Below are 16,406 nucleotides of genomic sequence, written 5' to 3' on the forward strand. Positions count from 1 at the left end.
CTGCAAGGCGCAAGTACAGCTTGCAGAACCGTAGGTCGGTAATGTCTTTGAGGTTGAGCCAGAGCCAGAAGCCTGTGGTAATGTGATGGGGAGGGCCCACGTAAAATAAACGGTGGTTGGTTCGCGTGGATGTTGACAGGGTGGAAGGAGTACATTTGGTTGTAGGGCTCTTTTGTCTTATGTTATGTATATATAAAAAAAACAAGGCATCACTGGGATAAGTGTTTAATTGATTGTACAGTTGAAGGTGTGCCGTAAAACTACCTCTGTCTACAATATTTATCCATTTATACAGGTGAAAAGTTATTTGTTGCTTAATAAAGGCAACAGTATGCAGTAGAGGGTTAAGTTCATATTATGTGAGCTGGATCCATCTGGCATCTGTTTATTGAACTGTCAGAGTGCAGGATTGCTCCATGTCAATACTAAAAAGGATAAGATAACAGGCCTTACAGAGCAGTCTCACACTTCTGAGTGGAATAAGGAGGTATCCCAAATCTCTCTGATACCTGGGTTCCAACTGGCTAAATGATTACCTAACCAACCAATGGGGGAACTGTTTGCAAACCTGGGCTTATAATCAACATAGCTGACACAGAAAGTAGTAGTTTGGTTATAAATGAAGATCTGATTATGTTTAAGTTAATACCAAGGTTATCACCACTATTTTTATACACATAAGATTACTCCAATATACAGTAGTACAAAGCTCAGTTTTGAAACACAATTAAATATATTTATACATTGTACTTAAACTTATTAACAGAATACAGTCATTGTAAATATTAAGTTACGTTATGTTTTATTACATGTTTACAGACTCCAAAAAATGAATAGACGAGGGAAGCATCACCACAGACCTCATAAGTGCAAAGATGATGATGTCGAATTTGCGAAGAAGCACATAGGATTGTTCCCTAGATACAGATCTCATTATTCGCTTTCACAGAATATAAATAGTCATTACATCCCCAGTGTCAGTTCAGTCTAGGAAATGTATCAAGTGAATGTCATCTACTACCCTGATAATGGAGCTTTTCCTTTAAAACATAAATACAGATTCATTTTGAATAACTATTTCAACATAGGCTTCAAACTTCCATGAAGTGACACATGTGAAGTATATGACGAAGCTGAAAATATCCCGCTTGAAGATATGGCATTAAGTCACCGTTTACATCTAAATAAAGCTGACAAGGACTACAAAAGTCTGAAGCAAAGAAAATGTCTCTCGATCCTGCATGTGACACGTTGGTTATTACAATGGATTTACAACAAGCATCACTGACACTAATGATTTCAACCAAACTTGTGTTTTATTTAAGACATTTATGGACCTACAACTTTGGTGTTCATGTTTGTAATACAAGTGATGCATTTATGTTTGGTCAGAGTGTATGGCAGGACGGGGAGCAGATGAAATAGGTAGTTGTTTGCCCCAAAATTAGAGGAAACATGTAACACCTTATTATTCATAATGATTCTTGTGTGGGACAAAATAAGAACTTTCCCATTATGTGTGTGTGGATCTACGTGATTGAAATGGGTTGGTTTGAGAGCATAGAACATAGATTTTTGGTGCCTGGCCATACACATTTTCCTTGTGATGCAGATTTTGGCATCACTGAAAAGTTAAAGCGATGTACGCAATGTGTTTACACCCCTCAAGAACGGGTGAATCTGATCCGAAATGCAAGAAAAAAGAAACAAAACCCCTTCTGGCATAAGCGTGGACTTCCGAAAGGCATCTGTTCTGAGGTTCCAGGGAGGGCATAAAGTGCATGTACGACAGTGATATAGGCCACTATACTACCATAAGTCTGCAGAAGGGTAAGGGGAGGGCACAGAAAATAAATGACATTGTTCTGGAACCAAGGTACTAATGGTAGGCCCATCAAAGCAGCTAAACTGCATGATATAATGTTCATGTTAAAGTTTGTACCTCCTGTTCACCATGGCTGTTATCAGAATTTAAAATCAGATACTGGAAATGAAATAGAAGAAGCTAATGACCTTGATGTTATTTAGGGTGTTTAATGTTCATGAGGTTATTTAGAGTTATTTTTTCTCTGTTGTATTTGAAAAACTGTGTTTTGTCTACAATATCATCTACATGTCAATAGTCAAGTTAACGTTTTTTACAATAAAAATCAAGGTATTCTGCCCCACATTTGCAGGAAGTTAATACATTACCTACATAACTCAATCCTTAACAATTTTTCTGATTCTTATTGTTTTGATAAAGTTACAGGCATTGTAACAAAATGCTAAATATCTCAAAAGAACACTTGGGAGGGATACCCCCTTTTTCCACTATAAGCCCTTCAATTCATCATCTGAATCAATGAGATGAAGAATAGTTTCATCATCCAAACGAGCGTGCTTAGCCATTATGAACGGCAGATGATGTTAATCTTTATAGAGTAATAAATAACTTACAAGATTGTGAGCAACTGCAACCTGACCTTGTTGTGAAATAAACAGTATGTTGATAAACGGGGTTAAAAGTCAGGTTGTGAGTTTCACAAATAGGAAAAGTCCTCTCAGTTTTAATTACTGCGTTGGTGGGGTGAAAGTTCCTTTTGGGGATCATTGTAAGTATCTAGGTGTTAATATAAGGAAAGATCTTCATTGGGGTAATCACATAAATGGGATTGTAAATAAAGGGTACAGATCTCAGCACATGGTTATGAGGGTGTTTAGGGGTTGTAGTAAGGATGTAAAGGAGAGGAAGTCTCTGGTAAGACTCCAACTAGAGTAAGTTTCCAGTGTATGGGACCCTCACCAGGATTACCTGATTCAGGAACTGGAAAAAATCCAAAGAAAAGCACCTCGATTTGTTCTGGGCGATTTCCGACAAAAATGTTGCAAAGTTTGGGCTGGGAAGAACTGAGAGAAAGAAGAAAAGCTGCTCGACTAAGCGGTATGTAAATGCTTACAATATAGTGATTATTTTAATCCACCTATTCAATACAAATTGGTTTTGTGTTGCTAGTTCATAATACTAGAGCACGAATTTACAGGGACACGTTTCGCTTTATTTACAAGCATCTTCAGCCTACATAATTGTCTCAAGGTTAAGACCTGTCATAATTGTATTGTTTTTACACATTTTTTGCTTGAGTATAAATGCATGTTTAGTAATAATATGTAAAAAACATAGGAATTGTGTACACATTAAAAGTATGACAATATGAATTACAATGTTGAAATGAAGTAACCCTTAATACTAAAATACATTGATGTCCAAAACATAGCAAGTACAATTTAAAAATTTGCTTAAAATTGTTTTCACAATTACAATGTTGAATTGGAGTAACCCTTAATTCTAAAATACATTGACGTCCAAAACATAGTAACTACAATTTAAATTTTTTTTGACTAAAATTGTTTTCACAATGCTTTGGTTGATTGAATCAACTGTAATATGGCTTTAAATTTGAGTCATAAATATAAACTGCAGGTTAAAATATAGGAGCCATTTTTTCTAAAATCCATTGATTTCTGGAACACAGGAACTTCCGATATTGAGAATTTGGTTAATAATTGTGATCTCCAACGCAATTATTTAAAACTACTATGATTTGACTCCATGTGTAATTTGAGTCGAAATGATATTCCAAAAATTAAAATCTTGGAACCGTTGGAGACCAGCTTCTAGAATTTTCGAAGCTTGCTGCAGTTTGGTGATTTGATCAGTGAAAGTATTACAATAATTAGTTCTACTAACAAGAAATGTAGAACATTGTTGGAATAATTGATAATAGTGGTTTATTTTTATAGATTGTATAAATAGCATCTTATTTTCATTGTTAAAACATTGTATTACACGATTTTACTAATACACTATATTTCTTATGGATATACTGTAATGGTAACTCCTTATATAACATTCACTGGAAAAAAGAGCAGCAACATGTGGAAAATTAATGCTCATAGGAGTCAATACATCACGCAGCTTAGTTATCACAAAGAATCGGGAACACCAATCCCACATCTACAGGAGTATAATAAATTTTCAACTGGGGTGACCACAAGGGAATACCATAGCTACGAAGTAGACCATAGAAATGTTTTTCCATTATTAGCAAAGCTCGGAAATTATTAGGCTTAGCATATTTATAATTAGTTTGTAATGAATTTCTCTCAACTTTATACAAGGCTAAGTCTTCAAAAGAAAATAGAGAAGGAAGGAAACACGGCAAGGGCAGGAAATCACAGAGGAAAAATCACAACCAGAAAAACAGAGGGGAAAAGCGTGGGTCCAGAAGGGGACTTGTGCATTGACTTGTGTATGCTTTGTGCACAACATGTTTGCCCATTATATAATGTTTCCAATTTAGTATTTTCTATAAATTTCATAATGTCATTTGCTTTAAGTGCCACAAACTACTTTTTACTTTTCAGAGATGCCGAGGTGCCGAAATTTTGCCCCTCAGGAGTTCTTTTACGTGCCAGTATCTCTACCAACACGAGGCTGACAAACCTGAGCACCTTCAAATACCACTGGACTGAGCCAGGATCAATGGAGTCAGAAGGCCAGCGCCTCAACCATCTGAGCCACTCAGCCCAGCAGTATTTTCTTTGAAACACAACAAATAGAAGTTTCTAATATTTTAAGTTTTAAGCAGTCAGTATTTCATTCAACCATAACGGAATGTTCAAGTCATGATATCAATTCATCACTCACACAATGAAGCAGTGTGGATTATCACCGTAGCACATGGTTACCCGAAGCTTACCCAACCCCATGACAACATGAGAATAACAAATACTGGTGGAGAGTAAGGGCCACGAAAGACAGAAAAGTAACAGAAGGCAAAACAGATTCTCAATCTCTCACCTCATGACAGAAGATAGTGTAATAGGCATCCAGAAAAGGAAAAATCAGCTCTATGATACTGATGCAGCGGAGTACCCATCCAAACAGAAACTGCCATAACTAGGGAGAGACTTGCTTATATATTGCAAGCGGAAAGGTTTGAGACGGTCCAAGATAGCGAACAGCTGACTGCCAACCACGTCACATGACGACATCAGAGAGCAAGAGGAGGTTGAGAGAAGCAGGCAGTTGAAGAAGGCCATGTAGCAGGGCCGGGGGCAGTGAAGCAATGGAATAGGCATGGACCATTCAAAATATAAGACGATGAAAATTAAGGTAGGTGGTTTTACAAGTACACAAAATATCTAATATCAAATGGAAATGTCCAAATTCAACAACCAGTCCAGAGCACTCTGAGTCACTTGGTGTAGAAGCCTCAGATCACCGTTAAATGGTCGAAATGGGTACTCCTTAACAATGTGTTCCATTGTCTGTTCCTCTGTTCCGCAGTCGCAGTCAGGAGATGAACGGAAAACCCATTTCTTCAACATGTAACCACACCTCCCTTGACCAGTTCTAATTCAAGGAAGAAGACTCCCCGTAGATTGGGGTTACTGCAATCGCACATTCCCTGGGCAACTGTTTAAATGGCTGATTCTTCCACAAAGGTGTTGCTACACAGCAACAAGTATGCAAGGTCATCATCATCAGTCGTATGACTCATTACTGAGTGTCATGACACCATTGTTTTGTCTCTGGAGAGTTACATGCTTCACAAAGTGTCGCCATCCAACTTGATCTTCAGCTTCTCTTAGGACGTTCTGAAGAGGATGGCCAGTAATCTTCCTTGCCTGATCTAGCCACCTGCTTGCTGTCCTTCTACGCGGTCTTCTGCTATCTATTTTGCCTTCTATGATAGATTTCTCCAGGTAGTCTCCTTCCCTCCTTCAGATATGTCCAAGGAACTGAAGTATTCTTTCACTGACACGTGTACAGAGATGTAGGTAAGAGGTTAAATATTGCATCAAACAGCACAGCATGTGCTTGCTTTCAACATGATTTGCACTATAATACTGGCACTGGAAATTAATTTGGGCCGATATGGCTTCACTTTACAATGTACATCACTCCACTGCTCCTCTACCATGTTTCATTAAGATCTGAGTGTAGTAATATTAGTTCTCTTGTCAGTTATCATGAAGTACACAATTTAAAATGGTAACAGTAATAAATTAACAGCACTATGTCCAAATATTTACCTATAAATGACAGTTTTCTTAAGAATTTTGGTGGCCAAAGACTATCATATATATTACTGGATATGGTATAACCAAGCGAGGCCACAAAACATCAGAAAATCACTTAATCTTAGCAGATTTTAGGTTGAAATTAAAGTCTCTTGGGAAACTAAACTGATTCATAACACATAGCAACTTACCCATGTCACCCAGGCTGACAGCAAACTGCCTAACATAGCACATACATTGAATGTCAGAAAGCAAGTCACTTCTGTGAAGTAGTGGTCACTAATGATGAAATTTTTATCAGATCTCTTGATATCTGAAAGAAAAGAAAAAATCATGAGATTTGTCTTAAGATAGAAACAATAATATTGTAGACTTCCTAGACTGTACAATACTGCATTGAACTTTTAAACTTCGATAACATAAAACCATATTTTAGTGTTAACTAAACTACTGGTTGAAAATACATCATAGCTGCCAAAATAGCATATATAAAAAAAGGAAAAGATACACTAAGATGCTTAAGGTGAAATAGCACATAGTAACAGTAATGTGTATAATACAATAAACCACTAAGTAGAACAAAGTAGATTAAAGATTTTACTACAAGGCCAATTATTTTCTAAATATATGTGAATGATTGCCCTCACGATTTTGTTGATAACATTTTTAGGTGACCAAGTGAAAGAAAACCTAACATGCGATTATGATATAAAAGAAACAGTTCTGTTAATTTTATTTTAAGGATTCTGTCTAACACTTGTAGCTGTACCATTTATTTCTAATGCTACACAATATTGTGCAAGTATTAAGTGTACTTGTGGGACACCAGGTTTCCCACGTGTGTGGTTTGCCATTCACCACCCCTCTGGTATTGTTTCCTATCCTTCTAGAACAAACTCAGAGACAACTGTATATTTGATTGGCTCTCAGCCAATCTGCTGACATGGGGTTTCCTGTCTTGCACTAGCAAGCTGTGCCTGGAGAGACACTTGTCACTGTATCACTTCTGGTATGGATCTTTTGTGAAACAGACATCGTCTGTGTGGGCTGCCATCTCTTTTGCCTGGAGAGAAACTTGTCGTATCACTTCTGGTATGGATCTTTTGTGAAACAAACATCGTCTGTGTGGGCTGCGAGTCCACTGGGGAGTCATCTCTTTTCTTTATTTGGGACTACAATGTTTTATTTTTTATTTTGGATTTTATGTTGACTTAAATTATTTTAAGTTTGTGCAGAAATTTCTAGGTTCATTTCATCATCTTTGCATTTCCCTTATGTCCTTCTTTAAACCGCGCTTGCACATGATAGCCAACTGCATTTATGCTATTGTCATTTGAGGGGGTAGCGCATGTAGAATACCAAGGACTTGATAAGTTTTGTTATTTGTCTCAAATTCCATTAGTCACCTCCGTACCTCAACCTAGATGGAATTTTCAACTTGCAAACTGGGAACTATTTCAGAAAGGTCTAGATAATACTGTTCAATGGGTTCCTGCAGTGCCATCCAATTATGAACGATTTGTGGGTGCCATTAAAGCAAATGCCAGGAAATGTATTCCACATGGTTTTAGGAAGGAGTACATCCCCGGATGGTCCCAAGAATGCAATGAGTTATATGCCAAATATCAAGAATCTCACGACGACATGACAGCTGATGACCTCTTGAAAGCTCTGAATAAGAACAGAAGAGAAAAATGGCATAAAACAACGACAGGAGTCAACTTCACACATTCTAGTCGGAAAGCCTGGAACCTTATTAGAAAACTTGGTACAGATCGCAGGTTGTCAAGTACAGTCACACATGTGAATGCTAATGCTGTTGCATCCAGACTGATGAATATTTCAAAAACTAAAATAGACAAAGAACAGACACGAACTGCGAAGAATGAACTGTACATAAAGAGGTCCCATCTAAAACCACACCCAGTCTACTCACGTGACTTCTGCATTGAGGAACTTGATAAAGCCTTGAATATGCTAAAGGTAAACAAAGCCGCTGGCTTTGATGGCATATATCCAGTTTCTTAAAGCCATCAGACCGAAAACAAAGATGTGGCTTATTGGATTTTTTAATGAAATTATGAAAACTGTGAAAAATTACGGAAGTTTTTCAAACAGGCTAAGATAATTGCCATCCTGAAACCGGGAAAAGACAGAACTGATGCTTCTCATTATCGACCAATATCACTACTCAGCATGACCTATAGGCTACTAGAAAGGCTTATTCTAAATCGCATTCAAGAGGCCATTGATCAAATCATTCCGATTGAACAAGGTGGCTTTAGGAAAAATTGGAGTTGCTGCGACCAGGTCTTAACATTGACAACTGTAGTAGAAGCTGGATTTCAACGAGGTCTCAAATCAGCTGCAGTTTTTATGAATCTTACACCAGCTTACGACACTGTATGGAGGGAGGGCTTGATGTCCAAATTTATTGGAATCATTCCACATCAAAAGTTGACACTTTTAATGAACAACATGCTTTCTGACAGGTGCTTTAAGGTGTTCCTGAATGGGCAAGCTAGCAGGTGGAGCATTCTAAACAATGGCCTACCTCAGGGATCAGTTCTGGCACCCATTTTGTTTAACCTGTATATCCATGACATGACTCCCACAGATTCCATGAAAATCCAGTACGCAGACGACCTAGCATTAATTATCCAGAGTAAAGATTTCATGAACTGTGAGAATGTTCTAACTAGTGATCTGGCGAAACTATTACTTCCACAAATGGAAACTTCAACCCAACCCAAACAAGACTGAGGTTACTGCATTCCATCTAAATAATAAAGAAGCCCAAAGGAAGCTACATCTGACTTTTGATGGAATCAAAGTACCCCATAACTACAATCCAATATATCTTGGAATCACTCTGAATCGGTCCTTGGCATTCAAACAACAGTGCATCAAGTTATTGAGGAAACTTAGCTGAAGAGCGAATCTACTCCGGAAGATTGCCGGAAGCAGCTGGGGTGCAGACGCTAATACTCTACATTCAGCTGTACTCGCTCTTGTGTATTCTGCTGGTGAATATTGTGCCCCTGTATGGGAAAACAGCACTCATACTACTAAGATTGATGTGCAACTCAATGAGACTCAATGAGACTGGTACTGTTAGATCTACTCCCACACACTGGCTACCAGTTCTAGCTAATATTGCTCTGCAAGATCTGAGGAGGAAAGCAGCTAAGATAAGCTTGCTCAAGAAGATCACCTCTCATAAGAACTCTCCGTTGTATGTTGCCCTGCAAGATCCACCAACAACACGTTTGAAATCACGCAATACACCCTGGGTTGATTTAGAAGGTATCAATTCTTTTGACATGACTTATAAGTGGCAACAATGTTGGAGCGGACATCCACTCAACAGTGCTCACCTGGTTGAAGATCCTACAAATAAGGTAGAGGGATTCCAACTACCACACCAAACGTGGTCGAAGCTGAACCGCATTAGAACAGGTCAAGGGAGGTGTGGTCACACCTTTATAGAAATGGGGTTTCCATATATCTGCTGCCTGTGATTGTGGAGTGGAGGACCAAACAATACAACACACTGTTCAGGAGTGTCCACTTCGTGCATTTGACGGTGGTCTGAAGAGTCTATACCAAGTGACACTATGTGCTCTGGAATGGTTGTCAAATTTGGATATTTCCGTTTGATTATTTGTAAACTTTTGTGTACTTGTACAAACCATATGATATATATATGGCTTTAAGCAAGCTACAGCCCCAGAATTTGCCTGGTGTGAAAACAGGAAACTTTTAAAAAAACCAACAACAACAACAACATATTCAGGGATGCTGACAGTGGGATTCGTAATAATAATAATAATAATAATAATAATAATAATAATAATAATAATAATAATAATAATAATAATCATAATATTGCATTGACGGTTTTCATAGACACCAAGGTGCCGGAATTTTGTTCTGCAGGAGTCGTTTTACATGCCAGTCAATCTACCAACAAGAGGCTGGCATATCTGAGTACCTTCAAATACTACCGGACTGAGTCAGGATCGAACCTGCCAAGTTGGGGTCAAAAGGCCTCAACCGTCTGAGCCACTCAGTCTGGCTCAGTGCAATTTGAACCCCACCGTCTCTCCTGAAGGCAAACTCACACTACGCAACCCTAACCGTTTAAGGTAACCAGGAAGTACGGATCGCTGTAAAACGCAACCATTCACATTTTATCTTATATCTCCTAAAGTTTTCAAGGTAATTTCTTGATATTTTCTAGAGATGTTTAGGAATCCTTAATATTAGTTTTCTTTCACTTTTGTTATAATAAGTTGAACAGAAAAGTTTTCATGGACTTTTCATGGGGGAAAATTGAAAACTATGACATATGTTTGTATCTTTTTCTCATTACCAACTGATGGAACTAAAATTAATTTTCTATTATAAGTTCATCAGTTGTTGCTACTTTCTGGGAATGACAATAAACTGTCTACCTTAGTCTGGTAATAAGATTAAGAATTTTTTTAATTTTGTAAAATTTTCAAGCTTTTTGCAGTGTGTAATTTCATACTGTTCTGAAAATAATGATGATACTTAAACAACTATAGTTCCCAGGCATTATCTTAGACTGGATTGTATGTGTAAAAAAATGCAACCAGTCTGGAGAAAATGGTACATTTACATTAATTTCTTGTTTCTTTTGTGGTTATTTTGAGAAATCGAGAAAAAGAAAAACAGAAGTGAAATGACCTGATATTAACACGTTGAGTGCCAAACGACCCCATATGGGTACGTGAGAGTAGTCAAGTTTCTGAACTTCACGTCCCCATATGGAGTCGTATGTTCGTTCTAAATCGAGAACTCTGTGAACACATTTGGGTGCGCAGTAAGTATGTGATTCGAAGCTCTATAAGTTCTCTTCCTGCCATCTGCTGGTCGTCTATTTAAGTACGTGCATAGTCCACCTTCCATTCCTCAATTCCTGTTTTGGTGCGACCCCATATGGGTACGTCAAGAGTGCTTTGTAGGGTGATAAAGACATTGTCCATATTGATGAATTGCAGTCTTCAGCATACACATCCCCGCTGTATTCTGGGTTTCCAAGCCAGCCGCTGCAACAATTATGACTATCTTCAACGATATAGTCACTGGTTTTCCATGTTGCACAATCATTGCTGCTAGGTTCTCTTACTCAAATTAAATGTTATACAAAATAAAATTATATACTTATTCATTATTCCGTAACTACTAATTCTTCTTATAATAATATTCTGTTACATCCTAGTTAACCAAATTTACATGATTTTTACTACTTTATATAACATCATTTTATACAAAAATTTCCCAACCTAAAATCGGAAGATCGCCATTTACAAACATTTCCTGACCTAAAATCGGGGATCGTACATTTTTATGGCTGCAGTATGAACAAACTAACACATCTCTCATAATCAACCGCATATAACGCGTCCCTGCAAAGGAAAAGGTAAGTATGACCGAGCGTCGGGACAGTAACTACTGTATAAGTGCGACCCCATATGGGGGCGCGTGTTCGTGTAAAATTCGTAATGACCAATACGACCCCATATGGGGTCGCAATATTTTACCTAATATACATAATAATTTGACCTAATATATCATAAATACATTCTCATTTCAGCGATCATTTTCTTGGTTAAGCATGTGAACGGTTTGGCACCAGTAGATTATAGTAGAGTATAACTCGACGTTATTAGCTCACGGCACTAGACGGCAATCCTATGAATTTCGGTCTGGCACTCAACGTGTTAATACATCCCCAGGCAATAATCCTCCTATCTTCATCTTCCTCTCTCTCAGACTTTCATTTACATTCTGCGTTTTCCATGAACACATTTTTTTTTTAGAAGAGAGGGTTCGCTGAGGTCTCAAATTTGTTTTATACCTTCCATTATTGGCATTGGTAAGGTATGCCGATGTCTGGAGGCTCCACCAACTGCTACAGATTTTTGGTACTTACACCATGACTCAGCCCCCTTTGGACAAAGATAGTGAATTGGATGTTCATCCTCTATACGAAAACTGATAGTCAAGATGAAAGTAGGTGTGGCACTTTCTAGCTATACATTCAAAGCTTTTTAGAATTAAAAATGTCATTTTGCTATGAATGACATATCAAACTGTTCGTAAATGAATACAGATATTTTTAAGGAAAAAAAATAAGATATTTTGGCCATTTTTGCACTTCCTGTTTACCTTAAATCCTTATGGCATTGTTACTGAAGAGTCATTCTGACAGTCATGAGAATTGTGAATGTTGAACACTTCAGTAAGGTACATATGTGCATTTTCATTTTAAACTTATTTTAATGTAAGTTAAATGTTTGTGCATAATTTATTCATTTAAAGACTGTTTGCTGTAAAATTAGGTTAAATTTACTTCTCCATCACTTTTATGTTTCCTTGCTCCTTTGTTAATATTTTGGAACTGATTTTACTTTCCTGTTCAGAACTGTGACTCTAACAGGTTAGAATCCTAGACTGAAAGCCCATCTTCCTTCCACACTTCTGTATCAGTGTAATTTCTTTTCTTGTTCCTCTAAATTTTCTTAATGGTTCATATAAAATTTTTATTTTGTATAAGGAGGAAGGGACAGATTAATTTTATTTTGTATAAGGAGGAAGGGACAGATTATAAAGTGTTCTTGACAGGTGTTAAAAGGGAAGGGCAGAGTGTGGGGTACGACTGTTCATTACAAACAACATAGTTTCTGTTAGGCATGTAAATAATCGAATGATGTGGGCAGATTTGGCAGTTGGAGGAATTAGGACAAGAACTGTCTCAGTGTATTCACCATACGTAAGTGGTTGACAAGCTTTATGAAGCATTGAGTGACATCATAGTCAGGGTCGGGATAGTGCTAATGGGCAATTTCAATACGAGAGTTGGAAATAAAACTGAAGGATATGGGAAGGTGATGGGTAAATGTGGGGAAGATATGGAGGGTGATGAGAATGGGAAGCATTTACTCTACTTCTGTGCTTGTATGTGATTAGCAGTTACAAATACAATCTTCAAGCACAAGGCTATTCACTGCTATACATGGGAGGATGTAAGCACCAGATCCATAATAGACTATATCTTAACTGACTTTGAATTCAGGAAATCTGTTAGGAATGTGCAGATTTTCCAGGGATTTTTCAATGTTAAGGGCCACTATCTGATCTGTAGTGAACTAAGTATTTCTAGGCATAGGACGGAGAAAGTGAAATTTGTCCGCAGATAAATGAGGGTAGAGAATCTCCAGGATGACAAAAAATAGAAGTACATGAATACAAGTGAACAGTTTAAAACAATGAACAGTATGGAAAGTAAGTAGTTTAGAGAAAGGGAATGGGTGGCATACAGGGATGCTGTAGTAGAAACAGCAAGAGAATGCAGAGGAACAACTGTGTGTAAAGATGGGAAAAAAGCAAACATCTTACTGGAATGATAAAGTGAGATCAGCTTGTAAATGTAAAAAGAAGGCATGCCAGAAACAGGTCAAAACAAATAGTTGTTGAATACAAGAAGTCGTGGGAAGATTTTGGTAATAACCTGGAAAGGCATGGTCAAGCAACAGGGAAACCTTTCTGGACAGTGATAAAGAATCATAGAAAGGGATGGAAAGGGAAAATGAATAGTGTTTCGGTTAAGTCATGTGAATTCATACCAGATCTCAGGTAATCACTGGAGAGGTGGAAGGAATATTTTGAAAATATTCTCAACATAAAAGGTACTTCTGGCGAGGTTGCAAACAATTGAGCTCATGGGGAGGGCAATGATCTTGGTGAAATTATGCTTGAGGAAATGGAAAGAATGGTAAATAAACTCCATTGTCATAAAGCAGCAGGAATAGATGACATCAGAACTGAAATGGTGAAATGGCTTCATAGAGTAATAAGATTAAGGTACCTTCTGACTGGACAAAATCAGTAATTGTAGTACCTATCTATAAGCAAGAGAACAGGAAGGTTTGCAACAGCTACAGAGGTGTTCACTGGCATTTTGGAAGGGACGGTGAGATCAGAGTTTGAGATTAAGTTGGATGAAAAATCAGTGTAGTTTTAGACCAAAGAGGGGCTGACAGGATCAGATTTTCAGTATGCACCAGGTAAATGAGAGATGCTATGAGAGGAATAGAAAGTTATTTGGTTCAAGGTACTTACAAGGATTTGACAAGGCTGTAATCTTTCACCTTTGTTGCTCATGGTTTACATGGATCATCTACTGAAAGGCATAAATTGGCAGGGAGGGATTCAGTTAGGTGGAAATGTAGTAAGCAGTTTGGTCTATGCTGATGACTTGGTCTTAATGGCAGATTGTGCTGAACTTAAAAATAGGTGCAATGAGTATGATACGAAAATTAGCCTTTCCAAATCTAAAGTCTAAAGAGAAGTCAGTAAGTAAGAAACCTAAGAGAATTAAATGTCAGGTTGGAAATAAAAAGCTGGAACAGATAGATAATTTCAAGCATTTAGCACGTGTGTCCTTGCAGGATGGTAGTATAGTAAGTAAGACTGAATCGAGGTGCAGCCAAGCGAAAGCAGCGAGTTCAAAGTTGTGATCAACAGCATTCTGTCTGAGGCGTTATTATGCGAAATACATTAATAATGTGATATAATTTGGACAATCAACTGTCTACGCGACATATATTTAAATTGTCTCTCTTATCGGCACTTGTAATCTTTGGTGAATTATTGCATTCTGCTATGGGACTTTGTATTCGCGGCCTAGTGCCTGTATACTGAGCTGAGACTGGAATTCAACACTATTTGGCGTATTGGATGACTAAACTACGTATCTGATGGAATCTGATAATTTTGTGCATGGGTGCATCGGACATTTAAACTGCTTGTAAACAACTAATTGTATCTATGGTTATTAGGACATGACTGCACCTAATTATCCCCTAAGTTTTATCTGGTGTGTATGATAGAACTGAGGACAGCAACGCGTATTCCTATGCTATCTGTGTGCGTATTTCGTAACTACAGTGTGTGTTTTGGCGGTCTCCGCGAGAGCTTGTGTTGGTGGCAGACTGTGTCGCCGCTGGTGGCGAAGAGTGGACTGTGGCTGCTGATAGTTGGAACTGCTCGCGAGCAGACACCGATGGCCATGTTGAACAGCTGTGCTGCTCCTAATATGATAATGACCGAGGCGGTCGGTGTTGGGTAACTGGAAGTATATTCCCTGCCTAGGGACGAGGACAGATGTTTGGTTTATAAATTAAAAATGTAATATTTTAGTATTATATTAATTATGTAGGTTTGTTTGTTCTTACTTGTGAGTGTAATTGTATTAGGCCTAAAACACGGGTGAGATTATCTAAGTACATATGGATTCGAGTAAGTACGCCTCTTAAGATTTCCTTAAGCTTGTGTAGATTTTTGTGTATTGTAGTGATATTTTCATTCGTGTGTTTGGTGTGATTTAATCTTATATCTCAGTTTCTTGTTGGGCGTTCTTGCTTCAGGTGTGTGTTGTGTATAACGGATGTCCATTACAGTGCTTAGATAACTTTCAAAATTCTCTGTTCCTTTTATTTAAATTTTGTTTCGCTCTTGGCTTTTTGTTTTCTCGTGCTATTTTCTGGATGCGTTTGCGACCTCATGTTTGCAATTTGGTATTTATTTCTGTGATCCGTGCTGTGTATTTGTGCTCTTATTTGTATTTATTTTTGGTTGCAATTCTCTTGTATGTGATTCGTGCATACTCTCGTATATTTCGGCCTGCGAGTGCCTACGTTTGACCTAATTCTGTGCTTACTTTAGTATCTACCTTTTAAAATTTTATCATCATTATTATCGTAAGTGGTAAATTTTAACTCCTCTTGGGGAACATATAATTTGGGTCGGATGGATTTATTTTCATTCCTATTGCGGGCATTTAATGAGATCCTTGTTCTTATTACTTTGTAGACCCGCATTTATGTTAATGGTAGGTCAACAATGCTATTGTAGCGTTGTTCATTTAATCGAGGGCTTGGACAACCCTAGTGCGAGAGATATGGAGCCTGGTTCTTATCTTACTTTCCATAGTTAATTATCTCTTGGTGCTTGGCAGTTATGTAATCAAATGATTATTGCGGATTATCTCGTTTGCGCTAACAGCATTTTGTGAATTGCTCCGTAAATATTATTATGACTTGTTTTTCACCTTAAGCCGTGTTCGTTTTCGGTCTCAGTTATGTGAAGTGTACTGGCTCGTCACTTTTAATATGTTTCTGGTGTTTTATTTATTGCCTTGGCTTACTATGATATTGTGATTTTAATTTTTTTATGTGGGCTATTATTCTCATTCTGTGGGAGCCTGGTGTGGTGTCATTATGGTCGGTATTTGTTGTGTTCCGAGT

At 37.7% G+C, this 16,406-nt stretch overlaps 1 protein-coding gene across 3 annotated transcripts in view; it reads right to left on the reverse strand.

The window, feature by feature from the left end:
• Positions 1-16,406, reverse strand: part of Ent2 (Equilibrative nucleoside transporter 2) — a 380,023-nt gene that overhangs the window by 66,067 nt on the left and 297,550 nt on the right. For all 3 annotated transcript variants that reach the window (XM_068228631.1, XM_068228632.1, XM_067151422.2), the window contains one exon: positions 6,261-6,382. In XM_068228631.1, the coding sequence (XP_068084732.1) occupies positions 6,261-6,382 (122 nt within the window). The remainder of the gene's footprint in view (positions 1-6,260; positions 6,383-16,406) is intronic.

The sequence above is a fragment of the Anabrus simplex genome, chromosome 7, assembly GCF_040414725.1.
Source record: "Anabrus simplex isolate iqAnaSimp1 chromosome 7, ASM4041472v1, whole genome shotgun sequence".
Taxonomy (NCBI): domain Eukaryota; kingdom Metazoa; phylum Arthropoda; class Insecta; order Orthoptera; family Tettigoniidae; genus Anabrus; species Anabrus simplex.